The 27032-nt window shown below is 42.1% G+C and overlaps 4 protein-coding genes across 5 annotated transcripts; 1 reads left to right on the top strand and 3 right to left on the bottom strand.

Annotated features, from left to right (window-relative positions):
• Window positions 1-4046: 4046 nt before the first annotated feature.
• On the bottom strand, window positions 4047-5672 carry LOC136437155 (zinc finger protein 665-like). Its single transcript, XM_066431636.1, has one exon. The coding sequence runs from the start codon at window positions 5670-5672 to the stop codon at window positions 4047-4049; it is 1626 nt and encodes a 541-aa protein (XP_066287733.1).
• A 7110-nt stretch (window positions 5673-12782) lies between these two features.
• Window positions 12783-15171, bottom strand: LOC136436131 (zinc finger protein 431-like). Of its 2 annotated transcripts, none has more exons than XM_066429882.1 (2): window positions 15051-15171; window positions 12783-14488 (listed from the first exon to the last, which is right to left on the bottom strand). In XM_066429882.1, exon 2 carries the CDS (start codon window positions 14484-14486, stop codon window positions 13251-13253), a length of 1236 nt encoding a protein of 411 aa, XP_066285979.1. In that variant the 5' UTR covers window positions 14487-14488; window positions 15051-15171; the 3' UTR covers window positions 12783-13250. The 2 variants fall into 2 exon arrangements, with proteins under 2 accessions (XP_066285979.1, XP_066285981.1); XM_066429884.1 differs by having other exon boundaries at window positions 15047-15171.
• Window positions 15172-15568: 397 nt separating this feature from the next.
• LOC136436128 (zinc finger protein 845-like) lies at window positions 15569-20290 on the bottom strand. Its single transcript, XM_066429879.1, has 2 exons — window positions 20161-20290; window positions 15569-19294 (listed from the first exon to the last, which is right to left on the bottom strand). The coding sequence occupies exon 2, from the start codon at window positions 18713-18715 to the stop codon at window positions 16547-16549; it is 2169 nt and encodes a 722-aa protein (XP_066285976.1). The 5' UTR covers window positions 18716-19294; window positions 20161-20290; the 3' UTR covers window positions 15569-16546.
• A 2-nt stretch (window positions 20291-20292) lies between these two features.
• LOC136436132 (zinc finger protein 431-like) lies at window positions 20293-26123 on the top strand. The gene is made up of 2 exons (XM_066429885.1): window positions 20293-22233; window positions 23032-26123. Exon 2 carries the CDS (start codon window positions 23034-23036, stop codon window positions 24003-24005), a length of 972 nt encoding a protein of 323 aa, XP_066285982.1. The 5' UTR covers window positions 20293-22233; window positions 23032-23033; the 3' UTR covers window positions 24006-26123.
• The last annotated feature ends 909 nt before the right edge of the window (window positions 26124-27032 follow it).

Here is a 27032-nt window from a genome sequence, read left to right on the forward strand (position 1 = left end):
AAAATGGGTAAGACAAAGTTGTTGTTGTTGTTGTTGTTGTCCTTGTTTAACGTCTATTACTTCGTTAGACATGGTCTCCAGGTGCTGTGCTGGTCGCTAGGTTTCAGTTCTTGTTGATTTCTCGCTAGGTTTTGAGCACTTGGTGACTTGAGGTAGCGTGTTGCTGGATGTGTTTCAGTTGAGCACGTCGAATCTGCGAGTGCACTCGATGTACTGGGAGAATGTTCTGTACATCTGTGTGTTGATTACGTCAGTGAGGTCTTCTCTCATTCCAGCTAGAGTGACGATGTCCGTGTGTCTGTTCTCCGCTGGCGTGCCGTAGGTCTCGTATGTGCTTTCGATCTCCTGCAGCATTTGGTGTCTTTCCCTTTCATAGCGGGCGCAGTGGTACAGGAAGTGGTTGGTAGTCTCCGGGGCGTCGCAGTTAGGGCAGTTTGGAGACGTCTCAGGGTTCTTCCAGTTTTGGTAGGCATTGAGTTTTGTGTGGCCACTGACTAATCGGTTGATGTTGATTTGTGTGCGTCTCTTTCCAAGTGCTTTTCCTTTCTTCTTCATGTTCATGGCTATCTTCTGCATGTATTCGCTTTTTGTGTTCAGCTTTGTTCTTCGGTCCCATCTCATGAGTGCTTGAGTTTCAATGTGTTTCGTGGCCTGTTGTCTTGTCCATGATGCGTTCATCTGGGTGTTAGCAGCTTCAGCTGCTGCTAACTTTGCCTCTTTGTCTGCAATCTCGTTGCCGGGTATGCCCATGTGACCGGGACACCATGTGAACTGTATTGTGTGTCCTTGTAGATGGAGGGAGCGTCGAAGGTCAAAGTTGATAAACCTGATTACACCCTACTGCACATAACAACGTAACGGATCACCCTGCTACCAGGACGCTTTTGACTATCTTAATAGTGCTTTAACAAGTTAAAATCAAAAGCATTTGCTAAAACTGATCAATCTATTTATTTATTATCTCCATGAAAAATGGAGATATAGTTTTGGGTGTGTCTGTGTGTGTGTCTGTGTGTCTGTGTGTATGTGTGTTTGTGTTTCCGCACTACTGTCGACAGCATAACTCCAGAACCTCTGGATGGATTACGATGATATTTGGTATGTGGGTAGGTGTTGTGAAACCGAAATTCAAGGTCGATTTTGGGCCCTATGGTATGTGACCTTGGTACTGCAGCAGAACTTCGTTTTTGTATCTTTTGACCTGGACGTGATGTGGTCTTGATTTTTGGGTGGCAGATAGCTTGTGATGTAATAAAGAAGTGGTGTAGGTTTGGGCCCCCTAGCAGCTTGCTCTGGAACTGCAGTGGCGTTATTGTGAAAATCTTCTAGGGACTGAACAAAGGGACAACGGGTTTCCATGATATTCAGTATGCAGGTAGCTTAGACAGAGATGTACACAGTGATGGGCAAATTATGCTAATTGTCACTTAATTTGCACAACTAATGAGGAAAATCTATATTTGCAGTGTTTTCTGTTATAAGTCTCAAATACATGTAACATATGTAGTTTATGGCAAGTGGAGCATCAGCAGATACCAATTATGCAGATAAATTCCTAATTTGCATAATTAATGCAAAAGTGCCATAATTCATCCAAGTGGAAAATGATAGGACTGACTGCAAAAGTACCATAATTCATCCAAGTGGAAAATGATAGGACTGACAATATTGCATCATGTCTAAGTTAGATAAAGGTGTTAATGACCAAGCATATATTATGTAAATGTGTAAGTCATTTGCATAAACAGAATAGTTCATGGAGATATGAGGTCGCGAAACTCTTGTTTATCTATTTGTTTTACACAGTATATGTCATTCTTTTAGCTGAATGTATTGGATGATTTTAGAGTACTGGGATCGTAAATAGTGCTGTATCTAGCGCTAAGACTAAGTACCATCTGCCAAACTCATCTGATTTATCTATAAAGAGTTTTGTAAACTAAAGCTGGGTCAAGATACTTAGAGCCCGGTGACGTTTATCGCACGATAGTCGCAATACTTAGCAAGATTTAATGGCATGTGAATCATTCATACTTCTTACCAAAAGCTAGGAAACTTAAGACATTTCATATTCCTCTGACCAATATTCATCCTGTCATGGCCAATTTCTACTATTTGTTTACCTCGTGAGTCTGATGTATGTTCATAACCCAATATCGTTCTACGATTTGTATGCCTGTACATCTGAAGAATTACACTTTACAGGATAACATCACCAGCCTAAGACATATTAAGACTAAATAAGAGGTGACAAACCCAATAAGACAACGGCAAACGTGTGAATGAATGAAACAATGCTGTGATTTCTTTCGTTATATTTTCTCGACATTTCGTAAACTTTTGTATACAAAAGATGACTATCTAATTTGTGTGAAATGGAAATGTCTCATGATAATGCATATTATGGATCACTTAGTCTATTAGCTGCAACACATAAACCCCCTTTGTACATAGATCAACGAGGTTCTATCATGATTCTGATATATAAAATGTTGTGATAGCACAAGCATGTCTAAAAAAACAAACGTGAAAATGTGCAATTACAACAAATAGAAATTGAGCTTAATCAATTCGAGTATCTCAGTCTGAAATAATGATCAACTCAAGTTGAATCCAGAACTCTTCTGCGTTTTAAACTACCCTATGTGGAAACAATGCCAGGGTGTGTTGGATCATCACATATGAGTTTCAATATGTCAATTGCCCTTTCGTTGTAATGGATAGCCTGTTGGCAACCGCCATACGTTCCCAGCAAAATCCTAACTTTGCAACTCTAGCTCTTAAATGTTCACTGTCCTCATGATTTATGGTCAATGTCTTCTCCAAGATGTACAAATGATAAAAGATTTACTAGTATGTGACCAATCGCGAAGCCTGGCACATTTAGTTTACCTTTATTGTTAACACTGTCACCATCGACAGACCCTAGCTTCAACTGAATTTCCATTTAAACCTAAATCATTGATTAACACAGCCGGAACTTTGTGTCCATGTTCAGTAATAGTTGAGAGAAGAGAACAGTTGATTTTCATGTTAAAAGGCATCATCATGTAATAATAATAACCGATGAAATAATCTAGCAATGTTTTGATATGATGTTACTTGTACAAAAACAGTGTTACCTTGTCGTTTGGCTAGCTACAAGTTGAAACCTTCGGCTATTGATATCATTATTTCGTTACTAGCATTACAACAATGATATGCAATTCTAAAACGAAAATTTTCATCAGTTATAGGCATACAGTATCTATGTTTGCAACAGCAACTATCCAGTTAGATATGTATATACAATGGGCGTTCAGAGAGAGGGGGTAAACGAGGAGGCGGCATATCTTTTATGTGACACATATTTCTGAGTACAACTACAATGGTGAAATTTGGTGCCCGTTGACTGCTTGACAGTTGATAGTTATACCAGTTAACGTAAGTTCCATCCCGGTCAACCCGTAATCAAAGCCTTTTCACTGGCGTGTTTGACCATGTGTAGGTCTAAAACACTTTCCCAAGAAGGAGAATAGTCGCACTGATAACATTTATATTTTGATTGTTCATAATGTGTTTTTTCTGGCCAAGTTGCAAGTTTTTTTTAGATTTTCCTTGTAGCAGTAGTAAGACTGGTCACATCTGTAGGGTTTCTCGCCTGTTTGTCTTGTCATGGTTTTATACCTGTATGTGTTGTCATATGTGCGGTTAAAGAAGACCTGTAAGCAGTTCTGTATCCACACTCTCCACACATGTAGGGTTTGTCTCCGGTGTGGTTAGCCATGTGTTGGTCTAAAGCGCATTTCACTGCAGCAGAATAGTCGCACTGGTCACACTTGTAAGGTTTCACTCCCGTGTGTATTCTCATATGTGCGGCTAAGGAAGACTTAACAGCAGTTCGGTATCCGCACTCTCCACACATGTGTAGATCTAAAGTAAGTACTTTTAAGTACAGTGCAATAGTCACAATAGTCACATTTATACGGTTTCTGGCCTGATTGTCTTCTCATATGTTCGGATAGGTGAGACCTGTCGGCTGTACTGTATAAGCACTCACCACACTTTTATGGTTTATCTCCGGTGTGTTTAGAAACATGAAGATATAAAGAAGCTTTCCGTACAGCAGAATAGCCGCACTGGTCGCATTTGTAGGGCTTCACGCCTGTATGTTTACTCATATGCCGGGACAGGTCCAACTTCCGAACAGTCCTGTACCCGCACTCCCCACACATGTAGGGTTTATCTCCGGTGTGTTTAGCCATGTGTACGTCTAAACTGTGTTTTACAGCAGCAGAATAGTCGCACTGGTCACACTTGTAAGGTTTTACACCTGTATGTGTTCTCATATGTGCGGCTAAGGAAGACTTAACAACAGTTCTGTATCCGCACTCCCCACACATGTAGGGTTTGTCTCCGGTGTGTTTAGCCATGTGTCGGTCTAAAGCGCCTTTCACTGCAGCAGAATAGTCGCACTGGTCACACTTGTAAGGTTTCACTCCTGTATGTTTACTCATATGAGCGGCTAAGGAAGACCTAAACGAAGTTCTGTATCCGCATTCCCCACACATGTAGGGTTTTTCGCCAGTGTGTGTAGTCATGTGTTGGTTTAAATTACTTTTACGTACGGCGGAATATTCGCACTGGTTACATTTATACGGTTTCACAACTGAATGTATTTTTAGATGGTCGGATAGGTCAGTCTTGACAGCCGTCCTGTATCCGCACTCACCACACTTGTAGGGTTTATCTCCGGTGTGTTTTGCCATGTGGTGGTCTAAACTTTGTTTTCTAGCAGCAGAATAGTCGCACTGGTCACACTTGTAAGGTTTCTGGCCTGTATGTTTGCTCATATGTCGGGACAGGTCCGACTTCCGAACAGTTCTGTACCCGCACTCTCCACACATGTATGGTTTGTCTCCGGTGTGTTTAGCCATGTGTCGGTCTAAAGTAACTTTCTCGGCGGCAGAAAATTCGCACCGGTCACACTTGTAGGGCTTCACACCTGTATGTGTTCTCATATGTACGACTAAGGAACACTTAACAGCAGTCCTGTATCCGCACTCACCACACATGTAGGGTTTATCTCCGGTGTGTTTAGCCATGTGTAGGTCTAAACTGTGTTTTACAGCAGCAGAATAGTCGCACTTGTCACACTTGTAAGGTTTCTCACCTGTATGTGTTCTCATATGTTTGGCTAAAGAAGACTTAACAGTAGTTCTGTATCCGCACTCGTCGCACATGTAGGGTTTCTCCCCGGAGTGTTTTCTCATGTGCACAAATAGGTTAGACTTAACAGCCGTCCTGTATCCGCACTCGTCGCACATGTAGGGTTTGTCTCCGGTATGTTTAGAAACGTGAAGATGTAAAGAAGCTCTCTGTGCAGCAGAATAGTCACACTGGTCGCATTTATAGTGTTTCTCACCAGTATGTATTCGTTTGTGTATTAATAGGTTAGCCTTAGAGGCTGCCCTGTACCCGCATTCCGTACACACGAACCGTTTGCCCACAGTACGTTTCACCGCAAGCCTGTCCTTTTTCCCTGTGTGACCCTGTACGGGAGGATGGTCAGATTCTACCCCGCACGTTTCCTCGCATGGAATGCCTTCTTCCTTGGTCTGTTCTCTTCCCGTGTCTAAGTCCTTCCTGCTGTTTGTCTCGTTCCCAGTGTGCACAGTTGGTTGGTCGTCCATTGCAGACTCGCTGTTTCGTCAATTTCTATGAACAACAACAAATCATCGAAAAGTGAAAGATATAAAAAAACTCCCCTATAATATCGTTACCGGGTTTGCGGAAAAAGCTGGGCTGTCTACCTGGCCTGGCTAGCTGGCCTGTCTACCTGGCCTGTCTACCACGTCAGGCTAGCAACCCAGAAACTCAGAAACTCAGAAACCCCCATTCATATCCCCACAAATTGTGAGGCCCCAGTGCAGTCGCGCCCCCTAGCGGAACGTTTCCAAAGCACACCCGTTACTCTGGGCGCGTCACAGCACACGCCGATCGTCATTCGAAACCGCGATTTTCGTCCCCTCTTCTTGATTCCTACGAAGTTTACATGAATTGCTTCATCGTCTGAAAACGAACCTGTTGTTCCCATCTCATGATTCTATCGCCCTTTGTTTATGTTATCCAAAGGAACTCTCGAAAACTGCATTTAGCGAAGTCACAGACGTCGCCGATCGCCATCTTACTTCACGTGACCATGTTCTTCAAGCTTGCTTCACTGGAGGGCGCTGTTTCAGAGTAGAGTAGAGTTGCCTCTGAATACATCGTTGTTGACAGGTTGTATCAATATCTAACTTGGAGCCACCATTTTAGATACCCTGGGAGACACCCTTCCCTAACCGGTGTCTCCCAGTTTACAGGGGCATCCCGGAATTGAGTATCAAACCCAACTTGTGTGAATCTCAATGCGTAAGTTGTGGGACAGGGTGAAGTTCCGAACACAACGATACTAACAGTTTAGATAAACAAAGGAACCATGTGTCTTACGGTTGGGCCGGTGTCACAGGGATTTCGCACCCCCCTGATTTTGAACCCCCCGGTGCGAAATCCCTAGCGATCTAGCACCCCCCAGCTAGGGATCTCGCACCCCCTCCTCGAGCCCCCCTAGGGATTTTGAACCCCCCCCCCCCAAATATTTCGAAAGGTGCTCTGTCTGTGCAGCAATTATATTCAAAACTGCATTTTGATATAGTAAAGCCATAGTTTAACGTGGTAATCGAGAGTATTACAAGTTGCTGTGTCTGACAGAACAAACATCTAAGACTCCGGGAACCCATGCCCTGGACTAATGTAACGCTACTAGTATTTCAGCACAGCGCGATGATGGTGACTCTCTGTGCACGATGATTCGTTGTAATATTCTTCCTTTGTGCCATGAGGAATGTACGATTAGTTCATAGTTTTACTTCAATGTTCATAATTGATTTTTTAAATTATTTTAGAGACTTGAATAACATTTTATCATATAAAATTATATCACATATTGAATGGATCACGGGTGTTAAATAGGGTTAGAAAAAAATTATCGAAGCCTTAATCGAAATCTTATGACATTTCTGAGTAAGAATTATTAGTTATGTAATGTTAAAAACTACGGGATAAAAAAAATGTTGCCATCGGGATTTGAACACAAGAACCATGACTCCTAGATAGTCATTGCACAACCCGCTTCGTTAGCACTTCAGTCAACAGAGCATTTGAAATGTCAGTTATAGTTACCAATCAATTCGTTAAAAAGATAGCCACTGGGAATTATGAATGCCGTAACAGAACACATACTACACCCTGGGGGTGCGAGATTACTAGAGGGGTGCGAAATCGCTAGGGATTTCGCACCGGGGGGTGCAAATTCACTAGTGATTTCGAACCGGGGGGTTCAAATTCACGGGGGGTGCGAGATCCCTGTGACACCGGCTGTAGGCGGGACGCGGACCGGAATATGTAACGTTCATACCACGTGGCTGTCGGCGGACGTGGACAGACTAAAAATTCATACATTTCCGGTTCATGTTTACCGTCTTCTTTGAAACAAGGCTATCTAAACAAACTATCTTAACACAAATACCCAAATAGGTATCTTAACACGCACGTTTTAATAAACAAGAAGGCTAAGTGTTTGGAAAATAAACATGCCTTGCAACGATTATGGTGTATCTATGGTATATCTTTTTATTGATAAATTGATATTTGATACAATGTTACACTATAATACGTTCTGTTTCTAACCTCTTTATTGAAATAAGGTGAATGCAGAGTTGTTGAACCTACAAGCACGACAAAACAATGCATGCCCGTAGCCAGGGGGGGTTCGGGGGGTTCGGACGAACCCCCCCATTGGCTTGAAGGTCCACTTTCACAGGCTTGAAGGTCCACTTTTTAATGTTCAAGATTTTTTTCATGGTGGACTTATTTGTATCACCAGCAATGCCACTGAGGCTAGGATCCTAGAAAAAACTTTGTCTCTGATTTTTCCTCTGAAATTCTCTCAAAAACACAGGAAATGCCCTTTCAGAAGGTTCAATTCTTAGAAATTGAAACGCTGAAGGGTCCACTTTTTAACGTCCAAGGGTTTTTTTTCAAGGTGGATCTATTTGTATCACCAACGGAGCTGAAATCCTAGAAAAACTGCTAACTTTGTCTCTGATTTCTTCCTTTGAAATCCTCTCAAAAACACAGGAAATGCCATATCAGAAAGTTCAAATTTTAAAATTTCCCGGGGGGGGGGGCATACCCCCCGACCCCCCTAGGAAGCTCGCGCCTGCGGCGCTCGTCTCGCGCCTACGGCGCTCGCTGGTCCCTTAAAAATTAAAAAGAACCCCCCCCCATTCAAAATCCTGGCTACGGGCATGCAATGTCTGGACGCTGAGATGACAATGACCTTCATCCTGGATCCTTGATACGGCCGTATCTGTCCTGCCCTGTCCAGAAAGTGGCCACGATCGGCGTATATTTCACAGTGTGCTGATTACACGGAACATAACGTAAACGGACAGTGAACAGGCCTAGGGTTCCTTGTTTTATCTAATACATAGAAGAAATCTTTATTGGCACGACAAAAGTACAGCGACTTTCGTATGGTCTTCTACAACTATACATGCAAAACAAGAAACAATGGTATACAAAATGATTAACCTCAGTACATGTATATGGATACTTCACTACTAGGGGGGGGGGGGTCGAATGCAGAGTTGATGTATGTAAGTCTGCTTACACTTTCATGTCCATTTCATACCAGTCTCAGGCACGAGTGCCATGTTTATTATCAGCTTCTGCCAGAAGGTGATAATAAACATGGCACTCGTGCCTGAAACGGACGTGTCTGTCTGTGCGTGCGTGCGTGCGTGCAACTTTGCTGTGATGGAGATATAATCCGTTGTGTTGGTTGACAGATGGTTCAGGCGCCGGTGACAACATTCCCATGTCTTCAAATTACACGGGTAATCATTTACAGGGGCAAAGAGTAGACCGTTGTATACTGCCAGTCTGTACCTTACCTGGCATGTGGTAACTTGGCGCCACTATAATCCCAAGTACGTAGAAACCTGACCCCAACCCTGTGCGTTTATTTCATAACAGCTTGTGGGCCGGTTGAACGAATAAACAAAAAAGATGGGAGACTTTCGTCAGAAGTAGACCAGAATGACAATGAGAGACGTACGTCAGAAGTTGACAAAATTGACGATATCTTTCTAGCATGTACCATGTATACATATATGTTTCTATAAAACGTTTTGACAGTCCGACGTATCCACGTTATCATAAGTAGCGCAGGCATTAAAAGCCTGGAGTTTTCGTTCAGAATTCAAAGTCAAATTAAACCAAACAGGAAAGATATTTGCTGTGATAATCACTAACAATGTTGCAAAGACCGCAAGGGAAGATTGTGCCCCGATTTCTTTTCAGCAAACTGCAGGAGACTCATACGGTATTTGTGTACGGCAAAGTACGAAATTGCTCCATGCAACAGATGAGAACACACAGAGCGCAAAGGTAATAGTTAGGCCATGTGAGACCTGGGTCACAGTGTCAGCTAACTGCCAGGGGGTAGGGAGGGTTCATTATTTGATTCACATAAGGACATTGTTATCTTACAGCCACACAAGAACAAAAGTATCAAACTGAATCAAATCTTTAAAGACTAACAGGCACAAATTCAAGCAATCGTTACAATGAAATGGAAAGTCAAGTTTATAAACAGTTGGGAAACTGGGAATCAGAATCACATTTTTTAGATTTTTGAAAAGAACACACATAATGCTCTCAACTCAAACAGTTCCAGTACTACAATGAAAAGGAAAGGAACATTTTGGTAACTCACAGTTAAAAAATCCCAGTTTAAAATCTGTATGTAATATTTTGAGACCACGGGGATGAATTGTAAAAGAGAAACTTCGTGGTAGTGGCCAGGTTCTGAAAACAGATAGGACATGTACGAAGCTTGTTTACAGGTCATTCTGCTTCAATATAATACTTTTTATCTTTTTTATAATACTAGTATGATGTGCTGAAAACAATATCTTTGATTCATATTGATAGAAAGAGGATCTTCGGGGATGTGGCCATGTTCTAAAACAGTTAGGCCATGGCTGAGGCCTTTCTATGCGAAAATAGTGAAGCTCCCCCACTCGGAGTCTAGAAAGCCCCTTGTGGGAGAAGCTTCCCTATTTTCTCATAGAAAGGCCTCAGCCATGGCCTAACTATTACAAAGCATACAGGTTTGCGGGTCTGCGTTATACTGCTGGATATTGGCGCAGACGTTATAGAGGAACTTCTTGCTTCGTAACTGGGATTGATTTCAGTTCAGTGACAAGAAGGCGGGGCCTCGCCCAGGCTTTCTGGCGTGGTGACCGGGGGGTGACCTGGTGCACATCCTGGGACAGCTGTCCTGGGACGTCCCCGGCGGACGTACTAATTGGAACAACATACGGCCTGCAGTTCACAGCGCCCTGCCTGGGTTAAACTTTGCTACAAAAAAAGCTGTTGTTTCAAAGCAGACGGTAAACATGAACCGGAAGTATCAGTAATTTTTAGTCTGTCAGCCATGTGGTACATACGCCGGTCCGCGTTCAGAGGCAACTGAAACAGCGCCCTCCAGTGAAGCAAGCTTGAAGAACATGGTCACGTGAAGTAAGATGGCGATCGGCGACGTCTGTGACTTCGCTAAATGCAGTTTTCGAGAGTTCCTTTGGATAACATAAACAAAGGGCGATAGAATCATGAGATGGGAACAACAGGTTCGTTTTCAGACGATGAAGCAATTCATGTAAACTTCGTAGGAATCAAGAAGAGGGGACGAAAATCGCGGTTTCGAATGACGATCGGCGTGTGCTGTGACGCGCCCAGAGTAACGGGTGTGCTTTGGAAACGTTCCGCTAGGGGGCGCGACTGCACTGGGGCCTCACAATTTGTGGGGATATGAATGGGGGTTTCTGAGTTTCTGAGTTTCTGGGTTGCTAGCCTGACGTGGTAGACAGGCCAGGTAGACAGGCCAGCTAGCCAGGCCAGGTAGACAGCCCAGCTTTTTCCGCAAACCCTATCGTTACCTGCCTTGCAGTCCAGGAATACTATCACATATAAATACAAGAGGCTTCGGCCCGACTGTTTATATGGACCAAATAAATAAATAGATAAAAACGTTGAAAATAGCATATGGTGCATAATGAACACCGAATCAATAAATAAACAATACAAACAATATCGACGACAATATTTGTGTGTGAGATTGAGGAATGCTTGGGTCAATCAGCAATCAGAAAGTCTGGCGTCCAGCATGGCATAAATATGCAGAAAAGCACATACATGCACACACACACACACACACACACACACACACACACACACACACACACACACACACACACACACACACACACACACACACACACTGTGGGAGCCTACTACTAAAGGAAAAAGAAGAGGGGGTAGACCTACTCTCCAAGCAGAGGAGGGGTTTCGGCTGGTTTTTGACGCCTTAAAACACGTCAAAAACCTGCCGGAACCCCTCCTCTGCTTGGAGAGTAGGGTAGACCCAGAGTCACCTACTTAGACAATCTACGCAGTGACACAAACTTACAGGACACCAATGAACTACGAAGGCCAACAAAGTGTTGTGGGATAAGTATGCCCCCCTCCCCCTCCCCCTTCCAGAGATTACTAATTTCTCAGCCAGCAAACCTCTGTTTCTATGTACTAAAGAATTACCACAGTGGAAAGTAGTGTCTTCAACCTACCGGTTTTTGATGTTGCTGAATAGCCAAGACGTGGTATTGTCGTGAAAATTACGTCAGACTGGAAAGGAATTTGCTACCCAGACAGATCAAAATGGCGGAAACTCTGAGCTGGTAGCTTTGGGGGTCGAAGGTGAAAGGTTATTTGCCTGATTAAACCATGCTGTTAAATGTTAACCTGGGAGTCACCATAGATTTTCCAGGATCCCATCACTTTCGTCTACCATGTATGTTTACACAATGTACTGTTTATATTCCACTGTTTATGTCTCTCACATGTTAGTTAGGTTTATGTTAAACGACCTGTATCTAGCCCCTCGGGGCACGAACATACAATGAAGGTCTTCATTCATTCATTCATTCATTATGGCGTAAACCAACTATGATGCAACTTGGTTATCGAGCTATATCAAAATACCGGTAAAGAAAAGAAAAAAATAAACTTCGACCATTCACGAAAACATAATTTCCAAGCAGATCTATAATCGATGGCAATGACAATATCTAACTGGCAAAAACGTCATAATTAGCAAAATCAGTTAAGGTTGCCAATAAAACTGATTTTGCCAGTTGGATACTGTCGACGCCACCGATTAATCTGCTCGGGGATTAGGTGTTTTCCGAAACCATCTAATAAGTATGTAATCTTGCAATGAATTATACGGTGCTGCAAACTAACTACAGGTCGTGACGTCAGAGTCTACACAGACAGTGAACTCCCCCGTGTGTTTTAGCTTGCACTATACTGTCTGCATTTTGGTGCTGCAAACCAGCTACAGGTCGTGACGCCCCAGAGTGAACTCCCCATGTGTATTAGATAGCAGTTCATGATTAATTGACTTCGTTACATAACTACAAATACACATTATACACTAGCAGTCCTTCTAGTGCATGTAGGTGCCGTGTATAAACATCAAGAGAAGGTATTGCTAGTAACAAAGTGGAATCAAGCAAATAGTTGAATTTTTTTCATATAATGTAAATGGTCATAATTTAAAGAAGATAATACAATAAATAATTACAATCAAAAATGTTTATATGCATATATATATATATATATATATATATATATATATATATATATATATTTCCCTCTACATACATATGAGGAAAAAGACAAACAAGAAACCATGCAGTCTAGGTATAGGCTGGTGTCTTCAGCTAGTAATATCAGTATAATTTCGTTACTAGTATCAAAGAGTTAATATACGATTTTACATGGAATATTTGTATCGAATCGAGGCATACAATATCAATGTTTGCCACAGTTATTATCAAGGTCTACGGTAACAAATATCTATTACGTGGACGTTGATAGATCGCTTTACAGTTTCTAGTTTTGCTACTTAATATAATTTCCATCCCAGTAAAGCCACACTCCCCACATATACAGGGTTTTTCATCGGCGTGTTTGACCATATAAGGGTACAAACTACCTTTCTATGAAGCGGAATAGTGGCACTGAACACATATGTGTCGTAAGTCTTCGCCTGCATGCGCCGGGATAGGTTAGACTTTTCACAACTTTTAACTGTACCGCTAAGAGGTGTGTTTGACCAAATGCTGGTTCAAATAGATTTTCTTTGTAGCAGAATAGTCGCATTGGGAACATTTATAGGGTTTTTCACCTGTGTGTGTTCTCAAGTGTCGGGAGAGGTGAGACCTGTGAGCAGTTCTGTATCCGCACTCACTGCACGTGTGCTGTTTTTCGCCGGTATGTGTTGCCATGTGTTCGTCCAAATCATTTTTCCGTGCAGCAGAATATTCGCACTGCTCACACTTATAAGGTTTCACACCTGTATGTGTTCCCATATGTCGGGACAGGTGAGATCCGTTAGCGGTCTTGTACCCACACTCCCCACACATGTAGGGTTTGTCTCCCGTGTGTTTAGCCATGTGTCGGTCTAAATCGCCTTTCACTGCGGCAGAATATTCGCACTGGTCACATTTATAGGGTTTCAAACCTGTATGTCTTCTCATATGTTTGGATAGATGAGACCTATCAGCCGTCCTGTATCCACACTCCCCACACATGTAGGGTTTTTCTCCAGTGTGTTTAGCCACGTGTCGGTCTAAATCACGGTTCGATGCAGTAGAATATTCGCAATGGTCACATTTGTAGGGTTTCACGCCTGCATGTCCTCTCATATGTTTGAGCAGATTAGACTTGTCAGCCGTCCTGTATCCGCACACTCTACAAATGTATGGTTTCTCGCCAGTGTGTTTAGCCATGTGTCGGTCTAAACTGCCTTTCCAAGCAGCAGAATAGTCGCACTGGTCACATTTATACGGTTTCTCACCTGTATGCTTTCGTTTGTGGTCCAATAGGTAAGCCTTAAAGGGTGCCCTATAGTCACATTCCGTACATACGAAGCGTTCGTCCACAGTACTATTTCCGGTGTGCGATCTAACGTGGCGGTCCAAATTGCCTTTCTGTGCAGCAGAATAGTCGCACTGGTCACATTTATAGGGTTTCTCGCCAGTATGTACTCGGCTGTGCTTTAATAGGTTAGCCGCTGAGGTTGCCCTAAATCTGCATTCTATACACACGAAGCGTTCGTCCATAGTACGTTTTCTCGAAAGTCGGTCCGTCTGCTCTGTTCCACCCTGTACGGGAGGATGGTCAGATTCTACTCCGCACTTTTCCTCGAATGGAATGCCCTCTTCCTTGACTTGCAGTCCTTCCGTGTCTAATTTCTCGGTGCTATTAGTCTCGTTCCCATGGTGTACAGTTCGCTGATCGTCCATAGCAATCTCACTGCTTCGCTCGGCCATTTCTATGAACAACAACAAATCATCAAAAAGTGAAATATGGAGATACATTCCCATTCAATCTTTACGCGCCTTGTTGTCCTGGAAAAGTATCACCTAGGACACATGAAGTAAAATATTATCCACCTACTTGAGTAACTATTTTTGGCTTATTACATATAAATACAAGTCGGTAAATTCTGTACCATCAGAGTTTTCAGCTCAACTGTGTGTGTTGGCTAAGCGAATAAAACAACTGTTGAAAACAGCATTTTGTGGAAAATGAACAAATTAACTGATCCTACAAGCACCCTATCAATAAATAAACAAAATGATATATCTCTTAGTACTAGAAGTAATACAAATACATACAAATACACACACACACACACACACACACACACACACACACATACACACACACACACACACTCATACACATGTACACACACGTCGATGGCCACTACTTTACTTCCTAATGCCCCCCTCCCTCTTACAGATCACAAATTTCTCAGTAAACAAACCTCTGCTTCTGATGTACTACAGAATTAGAACAGCGAATAGACAGCCACCAAATGCCTTACCTACCGATATTTGATGTTCGGAATTGCCGAGGTGTGGAATTGTCGTAAAAATGACGTCAGACCGGAAAGGAATCTGATACTCTGACAAATCAAAATGGCGGACACTCTGAGCTTCGAGCTATAGAGGTCGAAGGTCAAAGTTTATATACCTGATACATCATACTGTTACAATGTAAACCTGGGAGTGCCATCATTGTTAGTTAGCCGGGGCTCCTATTCAGGGGTAAACTAACTAGGATCCCACTCAGGCTGCAGTAGAATAAGATGGAAAATAAACCTCTACTATTCAAGAAAAAACATAATCCCCAAGCAGATATATCGGTAGCAATGACAGTATCCAACCGGCAAGAGCAATATTATTGGCAAAAGCAGTTTCGGTGGCCAGTAAAACTGCTTTTGCTATTTATAGTGCTGCTTTTGCCGGTTGGAAACTGTCATTGCAACCGATCGATCTTTATCGAAAACATCTATGTAATCTCACACTAATTTGAAAAGCAAGGGAAGGTATTACAAACAACAAAGTGGAGTCGAACAAAGAGTCTATTTTATTTTTCCATATGATGTAAATGATCATGTTTAATGATAATACATGAAAATAAAGGCGATCGAACAACGTATAGATATAATGGAAAAAACAGTGAAAGCAATGACACAGTGCTATCCTGACGCTTGGCTAGTTAAGAGTTGGCATCTTCAGCTAGTGATTATCATTCATTCTATATTAGTATCAAAGCAATACAATACTTCAACATTTCAACAGATTAAGGCGTACAATATCTATGCAACAACAACTATTAAGATATAAGATATATACATCCAATGGACGGTCGGAAAGTGGGGGCCAAGGCGAAAAATCTCAAATTTTATAGTATATCGACAATAATTTAACATTTCGTGGACGTTGAAAGAGGGCTTTACAGTTTCTGGTAATGCCACTAAATAATGTTAGTTCCATTCCTGCAAACCCGCACGCCTTAACACACACGTTTTTTTTTTTTTCAACGGCGTGTTTGACACTATGTAGGTCAAAGTTATTCCGGATCAAGTTAAAATGTAATTTCTGAACCAAAAATGGACTTGCTCAATTTTTTGACTGACCAACTACAGTCTTTGCCAAGGAATTCGACGATTCTGTGGCATCACGCTATGCAGATCGAACACGTTATGTAGATAGAACATGTTATGTTGATTAATAGGTTAGATCTGTCAACCGTCCTGCATCCGCACCTGTAAACTGTACCCCTAACAAGTGTGCTTGACCAAGTGTTGGTTTCAATAGATTTTCTTCGTAGATGAACAGTCGCATTGGTCACATTTGTATACCTTTTCTCATATGTTCAGATAGGTGAGTCCTGTCAGCTGTTCTGTACCCACACTTCCCACACATTAGGATTGATCTCCAGTGTGTTTAGACGTGTGTTTGTCTAAAGAAGGTTTCTGAACAGCAGAATATCCGCACTGGTCACACTTTTATCCCTGTATTTGTTCTCATATGCATGACTAAGGAATACTTGGCGGTCGACTTGTATCCACACTCTCCGTACATGTAGAGGTTTTGTCAATATGTGTAACCATTTGTTTGTCTAAAATACTTTTCTGTGCCGCAGAATAGTCGCACTGGTTACATATATAGGGTTTCACACATGCGTGTGTTCTCATATGTCGAGACAGGTCAGACATGCGAGCAGTTCTATACCCGCATTCCCCACATATGTAGGGTTTTTCTCCAGAGTGCTTCATCGCGTGTTTGTCTAAATTGCCTTTCACTGCAGCAGAATAGTCACACTGGTCACATTTGTAGGATTTATCGCCAGTATGTTTTCTCGTATGTCGGGACAGGTCAGCCCTGTAAGCAGTCCGGTACCCGCACTCACCGCACATGTAGGGTTTGTCTCCGGTGTGCTTAGCCATGTGTCGGTCTAAAGTGCTTTTCGTTGCAGCGGAATATTCGCACCGGTCACATTTATAAGGTTTCACACCTGTATGTGTCCTCATATGTACGGTTAAGGAATACTTGTCTGCCGTCCTGTATCCGCACTCTCCACATATGTAAGGTTTTTTGCCGGTGTGTTTAGCCATGTGTCTGTCTAAATTGCATTTCAATGCAGCAGAAAAATCGCACTGGTCACATTTATAGGTTTTCTCGCCATGTTTTTCCATATGTCTGGATAGGTGAGACTTGTTTCCTGTCCTGTATCCGCACTCTTCACACGTGTACGGTTTTTTGTCGGTGTGCTTAGCCATGTGTCTGTTTAAATCACCTTTCATTGCCACAGAATAGTCACATTGATCACATTTATAGGGTTTCTCCCCTCTATGTCTTCTCATATGTTTGGATAGCTGAGACCTGACAGCCGCCCTGTATCCACACTCTTCACACAAGTAGGGCTTTTCGCCGGTGTGCTTAGTAACGTGAATGTCTAAAGTGCCTTTCTGTGCAGCAGAATAGTCGCACTGGTCACATTTATAGGGTTTCTTGCCTGTATGTTTACTCATATGTCGGGACAGGTCAAACTTGTGAGCAGTTCTGTATCCGCACTCACCGCACATGTAGGGTTTGTCTCCGGTGTGTTTAGCCATGTGTCGAACTAAAATGCCTTTTGATGCAGCAGAATATTCGCACCGGTCACATTTATAAGTTTTCACACCGGTATGTGTTCTCATATGTACGGTTAAGGAGGACCTGTCTCCCGTCCTGTATCCGCACTCTCCACATATGTAGTTTTTTTTGCCGGTGTGTTTAGCCATGTGTCGGTCTAAATTGCATTTCAATGCAGCAGAATATTCGCACTGGTCACATTTATAGGTTTTCTCGCCATGTTTTTCCATATGTCTGGATAGGTGAGACTTGTTTCCTGTCCTGTATCCGCACTCTTCACACGTGTACGGTTTTTTGTCGGTGTGCTTAGCCATGTGTCTGTTTAAATCACCTTTCATTGCCACAGAATAGTCACATTGATCACATTTATAGGGTTTCTCCCCTCTATGTCTTCTCATATGTTTGGATAGCTGAGACCTGACAGCCGCCCTGTATCCACACTCTTCACAGAAGTACGGCTTTTCGCCGGAGTGCTTAGTAACGTGAATGTTTAAAGTGCCTTTCTGTGCAGCAGAATAGTCGCACTGGTCACATTTATAGGGTTTCTCGCCCGTATGTATTCTCAAATGTCGGGACAGGCCAGTCCAGTAAGCAGTTCTGTACCCACACTCTCCACACATGTAGGGCTTGTCTCCAGTGTGTTTAACCATGTGTCGATGTAGCTCACTTTTCCGTGCAGCAGAATATTCACACTGGCTACATTTATAAGGTTTTACACCTGTGTGTGTTCTCATATGTAGGGTTAAGAAAGACTTGGCAGTCGTCCTGTATCCGCACTCTCCACACATGTAGGGTTTGTCTCCGGTGTGTTTCGCCATGTGTCGGTCTAAACTACGTTTTTCCCCAGCAGAATATTTGCACTGGTCACATTTATACGGCTTTTCATCGGTATGTTTAGCCATATGTCTGTCTAAATTGTCTTTCACTGCAGCAGAATAGTCGCACTGGTCACATTTATAGTGTTTAACACCTGTATGTCTTATCATATGCGTAGATAGGTGATACCTCTCAGCTGTCCTGTATCCACACTCTCCACACATGTAGGGTTTCTCGCCAGTGTGTCTAGCCATGCGTCGGTCTAAATTCTGTGCATCATAATAGTCACATTGTTCACATTGATAGGGTTTCTCAACTGTATGTTTTTTTTATGTTCAGAGGTTATTCCTGGTATTTGGTCTTTCAGTATCCGCAGTTCCAAACATCTAGGATTTTTCGTTTGTGCGTTTAGCCATGAGTCGGCCAAAGTAGCATTTCAATGCAGTAGAATAGTCGCACAGGTAATATTCATAGCGTTCCTCACCAGAATGTGTTTTAGTTGGTCTTCGAGGTTGCCCTATAGCCACATTCAGTACGCGCGAAGCGTTTGTCCACAGTGCGTACGTTTCACCGCAAGGCCGTCCTTCTGCGCGACCCTGTAGGGGAGGAGGGTAAGATTCTACTCCGCACTTATCTTCGCATTAGTATGTTTCCTTCCTTGTTCGGTGTTGCCTTCCCGTGTCTAATTTCTCGCTACTGCTGTCTCGCAAGAAATGGCCCATTCTTTGTTATGTTGCCTTCCAGTGTCTAATTTGTCGTTACTGTTTGCATCGTTCCCAGGATGTACAGTAGACTGATCCTCCATAGCAATCTCGCTTCTTCCCCGTCCATTTCTAAGAACAACAAAATAAATAATCCAAAATTTATCAAAGATGGGAAACTTCTCATACTATCTTGTTGTCCTGAGACCAATCCTGAGAGCCTCCTCCACAGCACATTGTCCCCCATGGCCCCTCCTAGCTCTTTAGTATCTTGCAGGTTTGTATATTAACTGCTTATCACGTAACTAGAACACACACGCGCACACACACACACACACACATACACACACACACACACACACATCCATACGCACACACGCACAGATGTACAAATCGTGACTAACAATATACCAAGACGTCGCGGTGGTGCAGTGTCCAGAGAGGTCCTGGGTTCGAATCAGGGGTCCCCTGATTTGTCCCGTTGACGCTGTGCCCTTGGGCAAGGCACTGTACTCGGCACATGAGTGCACATGAGTATCAAGTATGAGCTAGTGCCTACTAGTACCTTCGCCAGTTAGGGACGTCCCTCGGATAGGATGTTAAATGGAGGCCCCGTACGCGTGTGGCTGTTTGAGGAGAGCCACACCTCGAGCACATAAAGTAACCCACCGCCGAAAATTGTGGTAGTCCTTCCCGGTGTGAGCGGATCAAATAAATCCGTCCGGATAAGCAGCTTTAACTCTTCAGTACAAACCTCAGGTGTGGTACACCATATGGCGGCTTACTGGGTATGCAATGCAAGCAAATTGACAAAAGACCCCCCCCCTCAGGGTACATGCAAACTGTTCTCATGCTTTCAGAATCGTATGGCACAATGACAAAATTAGATTGCATCGTAATGCCCCCGTCCCCTTAGAAATCGATCACTAATTTTCTTAGAAACCGGCTTTGTTTCTAAGTGTGAAATACAGCGATCAGGTAGTACCAAAATGTCTTACCTGTCGTTTTATGGCGATGCTTAATCGCTAATGTCTTCTATTGTCTCGAACAATGGCGTCAAACTGGAAACGATGGATGAAAGGAATGGATGTCTGGCAAATCAAAATGGCGGACAGTCACTCAGCATCACTTTGCAAATCGAGCCTTCTGCTCTGCGGAGGTCGAAGGTTAAAGTGAATGTACCTGATAAACCCATATGGCTAATAACTATGTAAGGCTTCTGGGTACCCCAAAACTAATTCGAGAGGGCGGATTGAGTGAAAAATAATGTTGTTAGAATTACAAGAATACACAATTAAATCACAGAACATGGTGTATTATTTGTTTATTAAACGACGTAACGTTACACATGCATGTAGGTTGATTGATGATCGAAAAAAGTGGGTTGCTTTGGTGCTCCGCCTTCTCAGCGTCTATATTCCTACAGAGAAACATAAAAAACAGGAAAAGCAAAATTGAGAAGTGGCCTGACCCCCTTGAAGTTCACAATTATACTTCAACTCAATATTGTAAGCAGCGACACATAATGTAATATCATTTTTACTTACTAGTTTAAGTTCTGTTTTGTATGTAAAGATGCCATGATTCTTATTTTATACACCTATTTGTCAAAGATAGTTAGTTTTTGTGCCCCAACTTTAGCATGATGTTATGATTTTCTTCTTGGTTGTAAAAATTGGTGGAGGTGAATAAAGTGGTGAAAAAAGGCAGCGACACCTAGCCTGCAGTGTGCAATAGAACCAGCCAGTATTGCCCTGAGAAAAGTGACGGACGGTCACCGAAACGTCGACTGTATGTCTTAGTTGTGAACTACAGTTCCACGACCCCATACATTCGCCGACTGATATTAACCTTTTCGAGTGGCCTTTCATAAATGTTTTTAATCTATTATGCAAAAGAGGACCTAATTCACATGAATCATGTCAGTTGACCATCTTCTCTGCCCACATTACACACTTGTTCAAAGTTTTAAAAGTCTTCATTTAGCAAAAAAAGGCTATTGTAGCATTCTCTAATTAATTATGTAAATGAGGCCCTCGTTTGCATTATTTATGTCTGATCATGTCTACATCTACTTCACTTCCAAATGCTGCAACAATGAAATCCCCGTCATTTACCATGATGGATTTTTTCCATTGATTATGCAAAGTAGGTATTAATTTGCATAATTGATATCTATCGATATTCCTCTTTCTCAGTTACATGTATGACGTCTTTGAGAGGATTTATAAACTGTCCTCATTAAGTATTCAAATTAGCCACTGATTGGCAAAATTTGTATACGATCTTGTCAATCATCACTCAATTTTCAAACCAAACATCATGACGATCCGTCAGCCCCTTCTTGAGTTATTCCCTTTCAAATTTGAAAAGAAATCGGCTCCTGCATTTCCAAAAAAGCAGGTAGGTGGCCCAAACCTACACAACGTACTCTCCCCCAAAAGCAGAGCTATCTGCCACTCAACAATCATGACCATAGCATGTCCAGAACGCGAGATATCGAACCCGGAAGTTCCGCTGCAGTATCATAGCAAGCCGCTAGAAGCGCGATTAAAATCAGGCTAAAGAATAAGCGAGTGAAAGTCGCTTTTATGTAGAATCAAGCAAGCTGTGACACAATCAACCACCAACAAGGATCGTACACGTGTACTGCATTTTCCGTGACAAGACAGAATATTGAACGACACACGCACGACGGTTCCAAGAATGCCCTCAGTTTCAATCCCTAAGGTGTCTTGACACTGCTTCGGTTTACCGTGACAGCTTTACACACGGCTGTTCACGTAAGAAATAATCAGTTTCAGCTTCCAGATGAGTTTGGCAAATGCTACTTAGTTCTAGGACAGGTTACAGCACTATTGAGAACATTTAAACGCACCCTTGGAGCAGCGTGATGCGTTACATTGTTATTGGCAGTATGGTGTAATCAGGTATATAAACTCTGACCTTCGACCTCCACAGCAAAGCACAGTCTGCCTGCCTGTCCGCCATTTTGGTTTGTCGGAGCATTACGAGCACGATTCCTTTGTTTCCAAGACAATTCAACACGTTAGCAATTCACAAACTGCCAGGTAAGACATGTGTTAACTGCGTATCCTCTGTATGTTTAAAAATTCTTATGTACTTTAGAAAAACATTTTACTGTAAAATTAGTTAGCAATAGTTAGCAATTCACAAACTGCCAGGTAAGACATGTGTTAACTGCGTATCCTCTGTATGTTTAAAAATTCTTATGTACTTTAGAAAAACATTTTACTGTAAAATTAGTGATTGCTTTGTAAGGGGAGGGGGCATTACGAAGTAAACTAACTGTGGACATCGACAAGCAGCGTTGACGGTTTGATATTTTGCATTGTAGAATTCTGAAGTATTTGATATCCTGTGGGTGCGGGGGGCTCTTAGTAAATCATTGATCACGACTTATTTGTACGTGTGTGTTAGTCATGAGTGTGTGTGTAAACGTGTTTGTTCGTGTATGTACTAGTATGTATGTGTGTGTGTGTGTGTGTGTGTGTGTGTTTGTGTTTGTGTGTGTGCATGTGTGTGTGTGTGTGTGCATGTGTGTGTGTATGTGACCAAATGATACGGAACACGCTGTATATGATACGGAACATATCAATCCAGCCATCTTAGCTTTAGTTCGCTCTTTGTGGGGAGCGGAGCTTGGATAGCGGACTAAAGCTAAGAAGGCTGGACTCCAAGCTAGTATTCTATGTCTACGACTGGTCCAGTACAACAACTTGAACAAGGCCTCCATCAACATCAACATGGGAATACCCCCAGATGAGGGTAAAGAAGAGGGGCGGGCAAGTATGGATACGATTGGAATGTTTCCTATCTTTTAATTTTTGATTTATTATCGTTCTTAGAAATGAACGAGAGATTGAGCAGCGACATTGCAATTGACAATCAGCGAACTGCACACCCTGGGAACGAGGCAAACAGCAGTGAGACATTAGACATTGGAAGGCAGCAGGACAAGGAAGGGGATATCCCATGCGGGGAAACATGCGGAGTAAAATCTGACCATCATCTCGCAGAGGGTCGAACAGAGCAGAGGAACAGGCTTGTGGTGAAACGCAATATGGCTAAACGCTTCGTGTGTAGGGAATGTGGCTATAGGGCTGCCTCGAATGCTAACCTATTAATACACACACGAATACATACGGGGGAGAAACCATATAAATGTGACCAGTGCGACTATTCAGCTGCACAGAAACGTTCTTTAGACCTTCATCTTACTAAACACACCGGCGACAAACCATACATGTGTGAAGAGTGTGGATACAGGGCGGCTTTCAGGTCTCACCTATCCAAACATATGAGAAGACATACAGGTGTGAAACCATATAAATGTGACCAATGCCATTATTCTGCTGCATCTAAATGTAATTTAGCCCAACATATGGCTAAACACATCGCTGTAAAGCCGTACAAATGTGATCAGTGCGAATATTCTGCTGCATGGAAAAGCAGTGTAGACCGACACATGGTCAAGCACACCGGAAAAAAGCCCTACATATGTGGCGAGTGCGGGTACAGGGCGGCTGCCAAGTTTTCCTTAACCCTACATATGATGACACATACAGGTGTGAAACCTTATAAGTGTGAGCAGTGCGACTACTCTGCTGTACGAAAAAATCAGTTAGGCCAACACATGGCTACACATACTAGAGAAAAACCCTACATGTGTGATGAGTGCAAATACAGGACTGCTCACATGTCTCACCTATATCGACATATGAGAAAACATACAGGCGAGAAACCCTACAAATGTAACCAATGCGACTATTCTGCTACAAAGAAACTCTATTTGAACCAACACTTGGTCAAACACACTTGAAGATACAGTTGCGGGGCTTGCGGATACAGTACGGAAGTCTAACCTATCCAGGTACATGCCAAAATACAGGTGAAGACTCAAATCACGAATGTGATCAGTTCGACTAATGTGTTTAATTGAAAAGTAGTTTAGACCTAACTTCAAATTTCATCTTGTTGATAGACGGCATTCTGGATAAAAGTCAAACTGTACATTTCCAACACAAAAGTAGAAATTTGTTTGTAAGTTAAGTTGAAATTCTGTATATCTTTTGTTTTGATTTTGTATATATGTTGCTTTTAATCTTGCAGTCTGTATGTATGTCTGTATTTAAAAGTATGATGAACCCTGTAAGAATAGTCGTGATACGACTTAACAGTATCGAAATAAATAAGAAAATTTAAACAAGAGCTTTTAAAAAAAGCTGGCGTTTCGGCTACGTTTATAAGTGTGAATTGTCTTTTCCCTTTACTTGAAGTAAAATCTGCCAGAGGAAGTTACTCAAGGGCTGTTCAGTCTATAAGAAAAATTGTCATTTTGGGAAATGAGTACTGTTTTAATAGAGAAAGGCAGATTGGGGAAAGCAATTTTGAAGTTACGTCACTTAACTTAAGTGCTTTTGAAAAAGCTGGTCTTGGCCTACAACTTGTACTTATTTGTAAAATGTATAATAGGCTCATTATAAAAGCTATCAATGTAATTATGTACATGGCACGCAATAAAACATAAAATTTGAAAAAGCACCATTGAATCATCAGCACTATGGTAATTAAGTGAAATAGAAGTTCATACCAGCTAAGGTTCTATCTAAAATGACTACCAAATGTCAAACAAATCAACAGCTACCTCATCCGTATTATTCTGGTTTCCGCATTTACAACATTTCTTCCTTATTTTCCTGGGTAATTTTGCTAAAATTCATGAAAATTCCCATAGTTTTGTGCCGAGGGGCGCCACTTTCCACGTCCGTGTTGTCTGAATGAAGTCGATACTGAACAATGGAGCATTTGCTACTGTAACAAAGAATCTCTGTTTTGCAAACAACATCAAGAGCCTCTGTTTACATCGGGGATAGAAGTTTAGTGGCGAGTGTTTTGCAAGAATCATCTTACCGCGCATAGGAGCCGCTGCACGGTATTTTCCATTACAATGAACAGAAAAATTCGAATGCCGGGTTTGGAATCTATGAAGTCCTGTTCATAAGACAAAGGCCTTGTATACAGTGTTTCCGCCAGAGGGGCGTCTTCCCGTCAAATGACGGCCTTATGTCGCTTTGGACGGCCTGAACTCAGACATAGGCCGTCCTCTTTAAAAAAAAGACAAACTAAATGCCGAGAAATCGGGGAAAAAAATACGAGAGGTCGGCATAATTTCTTTGTTTTTCTTTGTTACTGCGGGCGTGGGGACGCTCTATATCGTTGGACATTCACACTCTTTTGTTTGTTGCTATTGTTAAGCTTGCGAAGAATCGATGTCGGTGCCTTTGGCATACGGTGATCTCATTAAAAACCCGTTTTTCAAGACTCAATCGAAGAAAGTCATCGAAGCAAACAAGAAAAACGTAAACAAAACAAGAATTTCGCCCGTGCATTTCAGCCTCTACGTCGTAATTTGCCGCGATTCGCCGTCATTTCTGACCGTATTCGACACAATATATATTCCTTTGAGTGTTTTTCCGTGAAAATTCTCCATATGTACCGTAGATAAATCATAATTTTCGCTATGAGTTCACATAAGTCGAGCCGCAACCTGCCCCGTCCCGGGCCGTCCGCCATGTTTTTAAGCTCATTGATATGCAAGGTTTTAAGCGCTGATTGGTCCGCGTCATAAAATCCTGTGCTCTGATTGGTTGACGGCAAGATGTCACGTGACCACAGGGCGGGAAAACCCCTTTACACTTCAGACGCTTCTGGTCACTAGTATACTTTATATAGATCGCATTTTGTGACGATTGAAGCAGTATTAAAGCGACCTTCGTAACAAATTGATTTTGAAAAATTAACAAAGTCTTTTCTGATCACAACATTCAGTTACTTTTCCTGGTCAATTAATTTTCGCGGTACGGTCAATTAATTTTCGCGGTACGGCCCTCCCCAAGTGGACGGCCTCTCAGTCGCGGTCTGGCGGAAACACTGCTTGTATCTATTAAATGAATATTTAAAAATAACAAATATAAAATATTTCTTTATTTATTAATGAAAAAAAATGATATTCATAAATATGATATTGATAGATTAATATAATATCAATATATATTTTTGATATTCAATATCTAAAAAGAAAAAAAAATCCATGCACGGAGACGAACCCGGATCTTCTGGGTCCGAAGAGCTTCGCGTTGCCAGATCGGCCAAGCTGCGGTACGTAACTGTTCACACTGGACGTAATGCTATAACCTTACTATATGGTATCATTTATGCCGATTTTTGGTCGTTTTCTTGACGAAATCATTTTTTTTCTTCTGCAATCTTGTGGAATAGATGTAATATGGTCATTTTTCAGGATATCAAAGTCCGAAACCACAATGCAATGATATTTCCGAACAGTTGTAGCAGTTACATGCGGTCGCCGTCCTGTGTCACATGCAAATCTGCGCCGTCCTGTGTCACATGCAAATCTGCGACACAGTGTTGAACCAAGCTTCCCTGGTCCATGCTTGAAGCCTTGCTTGAAGGTAAAAGCCAGGACAATACGTTCCGGCGCGCATGCGCCGAAACGTAAAAAATTCGACTGGCCAATCCAGTCTTTGTCTGGTGTTCTATCTGATTCATGATTTATACATTGAACTTTGCAGTGAGATCACTGAATTACATTCAATGTACAAATAAGAATGTAGAAGCTTACAATATTGCACATTTCGAAGTAAATTATAGAATTTTTAAGATTATTCCACATTTCCCCACACAGAATGAATAACACAGACATATATTCCACATTACTTGAATAAAGTAATATGTATGCATAAATTGCACTTGTTTTTTTTTTCTTCGGCTGAAAACGGGAGCGTTGATGGCATTATGAATGGTATTCTGTTATTCTAGCAGCATT

Source organism: Branchiostoma lanceolatum, chromosome 6 (genome assembly GCF_035083965.1).
Source record: "Branchiostoma lanceolatum isolate klBraLanc5 chromosome 6, klBraLanc5.hap2, whole genome shotgun sequence".
NCBI lineage: Eukaryota > Metazoa > Chordata > Leptocardii > Amphioxiformes > Branchiostomatidae > Branchiostoma > Branchiostoma lanceolatum.

Bases quoted from the DNA above. Each gene is read 5' to 3' on its own strand.
- LOC136436132 (XM_066429885.1), top strand. From the start codon at position 23,034: ATGAACGAGAGATTGAGCAGCGACATTGCAATTGACAATCAGCGAACT.
- LOC136436128 (XM_066429879.1), bottom strand. From the start codon at position 18,715: ATGGCTAGACACACTGGCGAGAAACCCTACATGTGTGGAGAGTGTGGA.
- LOC136436131 (XM_066429882.1), bottom strand. From the start codon at position 14,486: ATGGCCGAGCGAAGCAGTGAGATTGCTATGGACGATCAGCGAACTGTA.
- LOC136437155 (XM_066431636.1), bottom strand. From the start codon at position 5,672: ATGGACGACCAACCAACTGTGCACACTGGGAACGAGACAAACAGCAGG.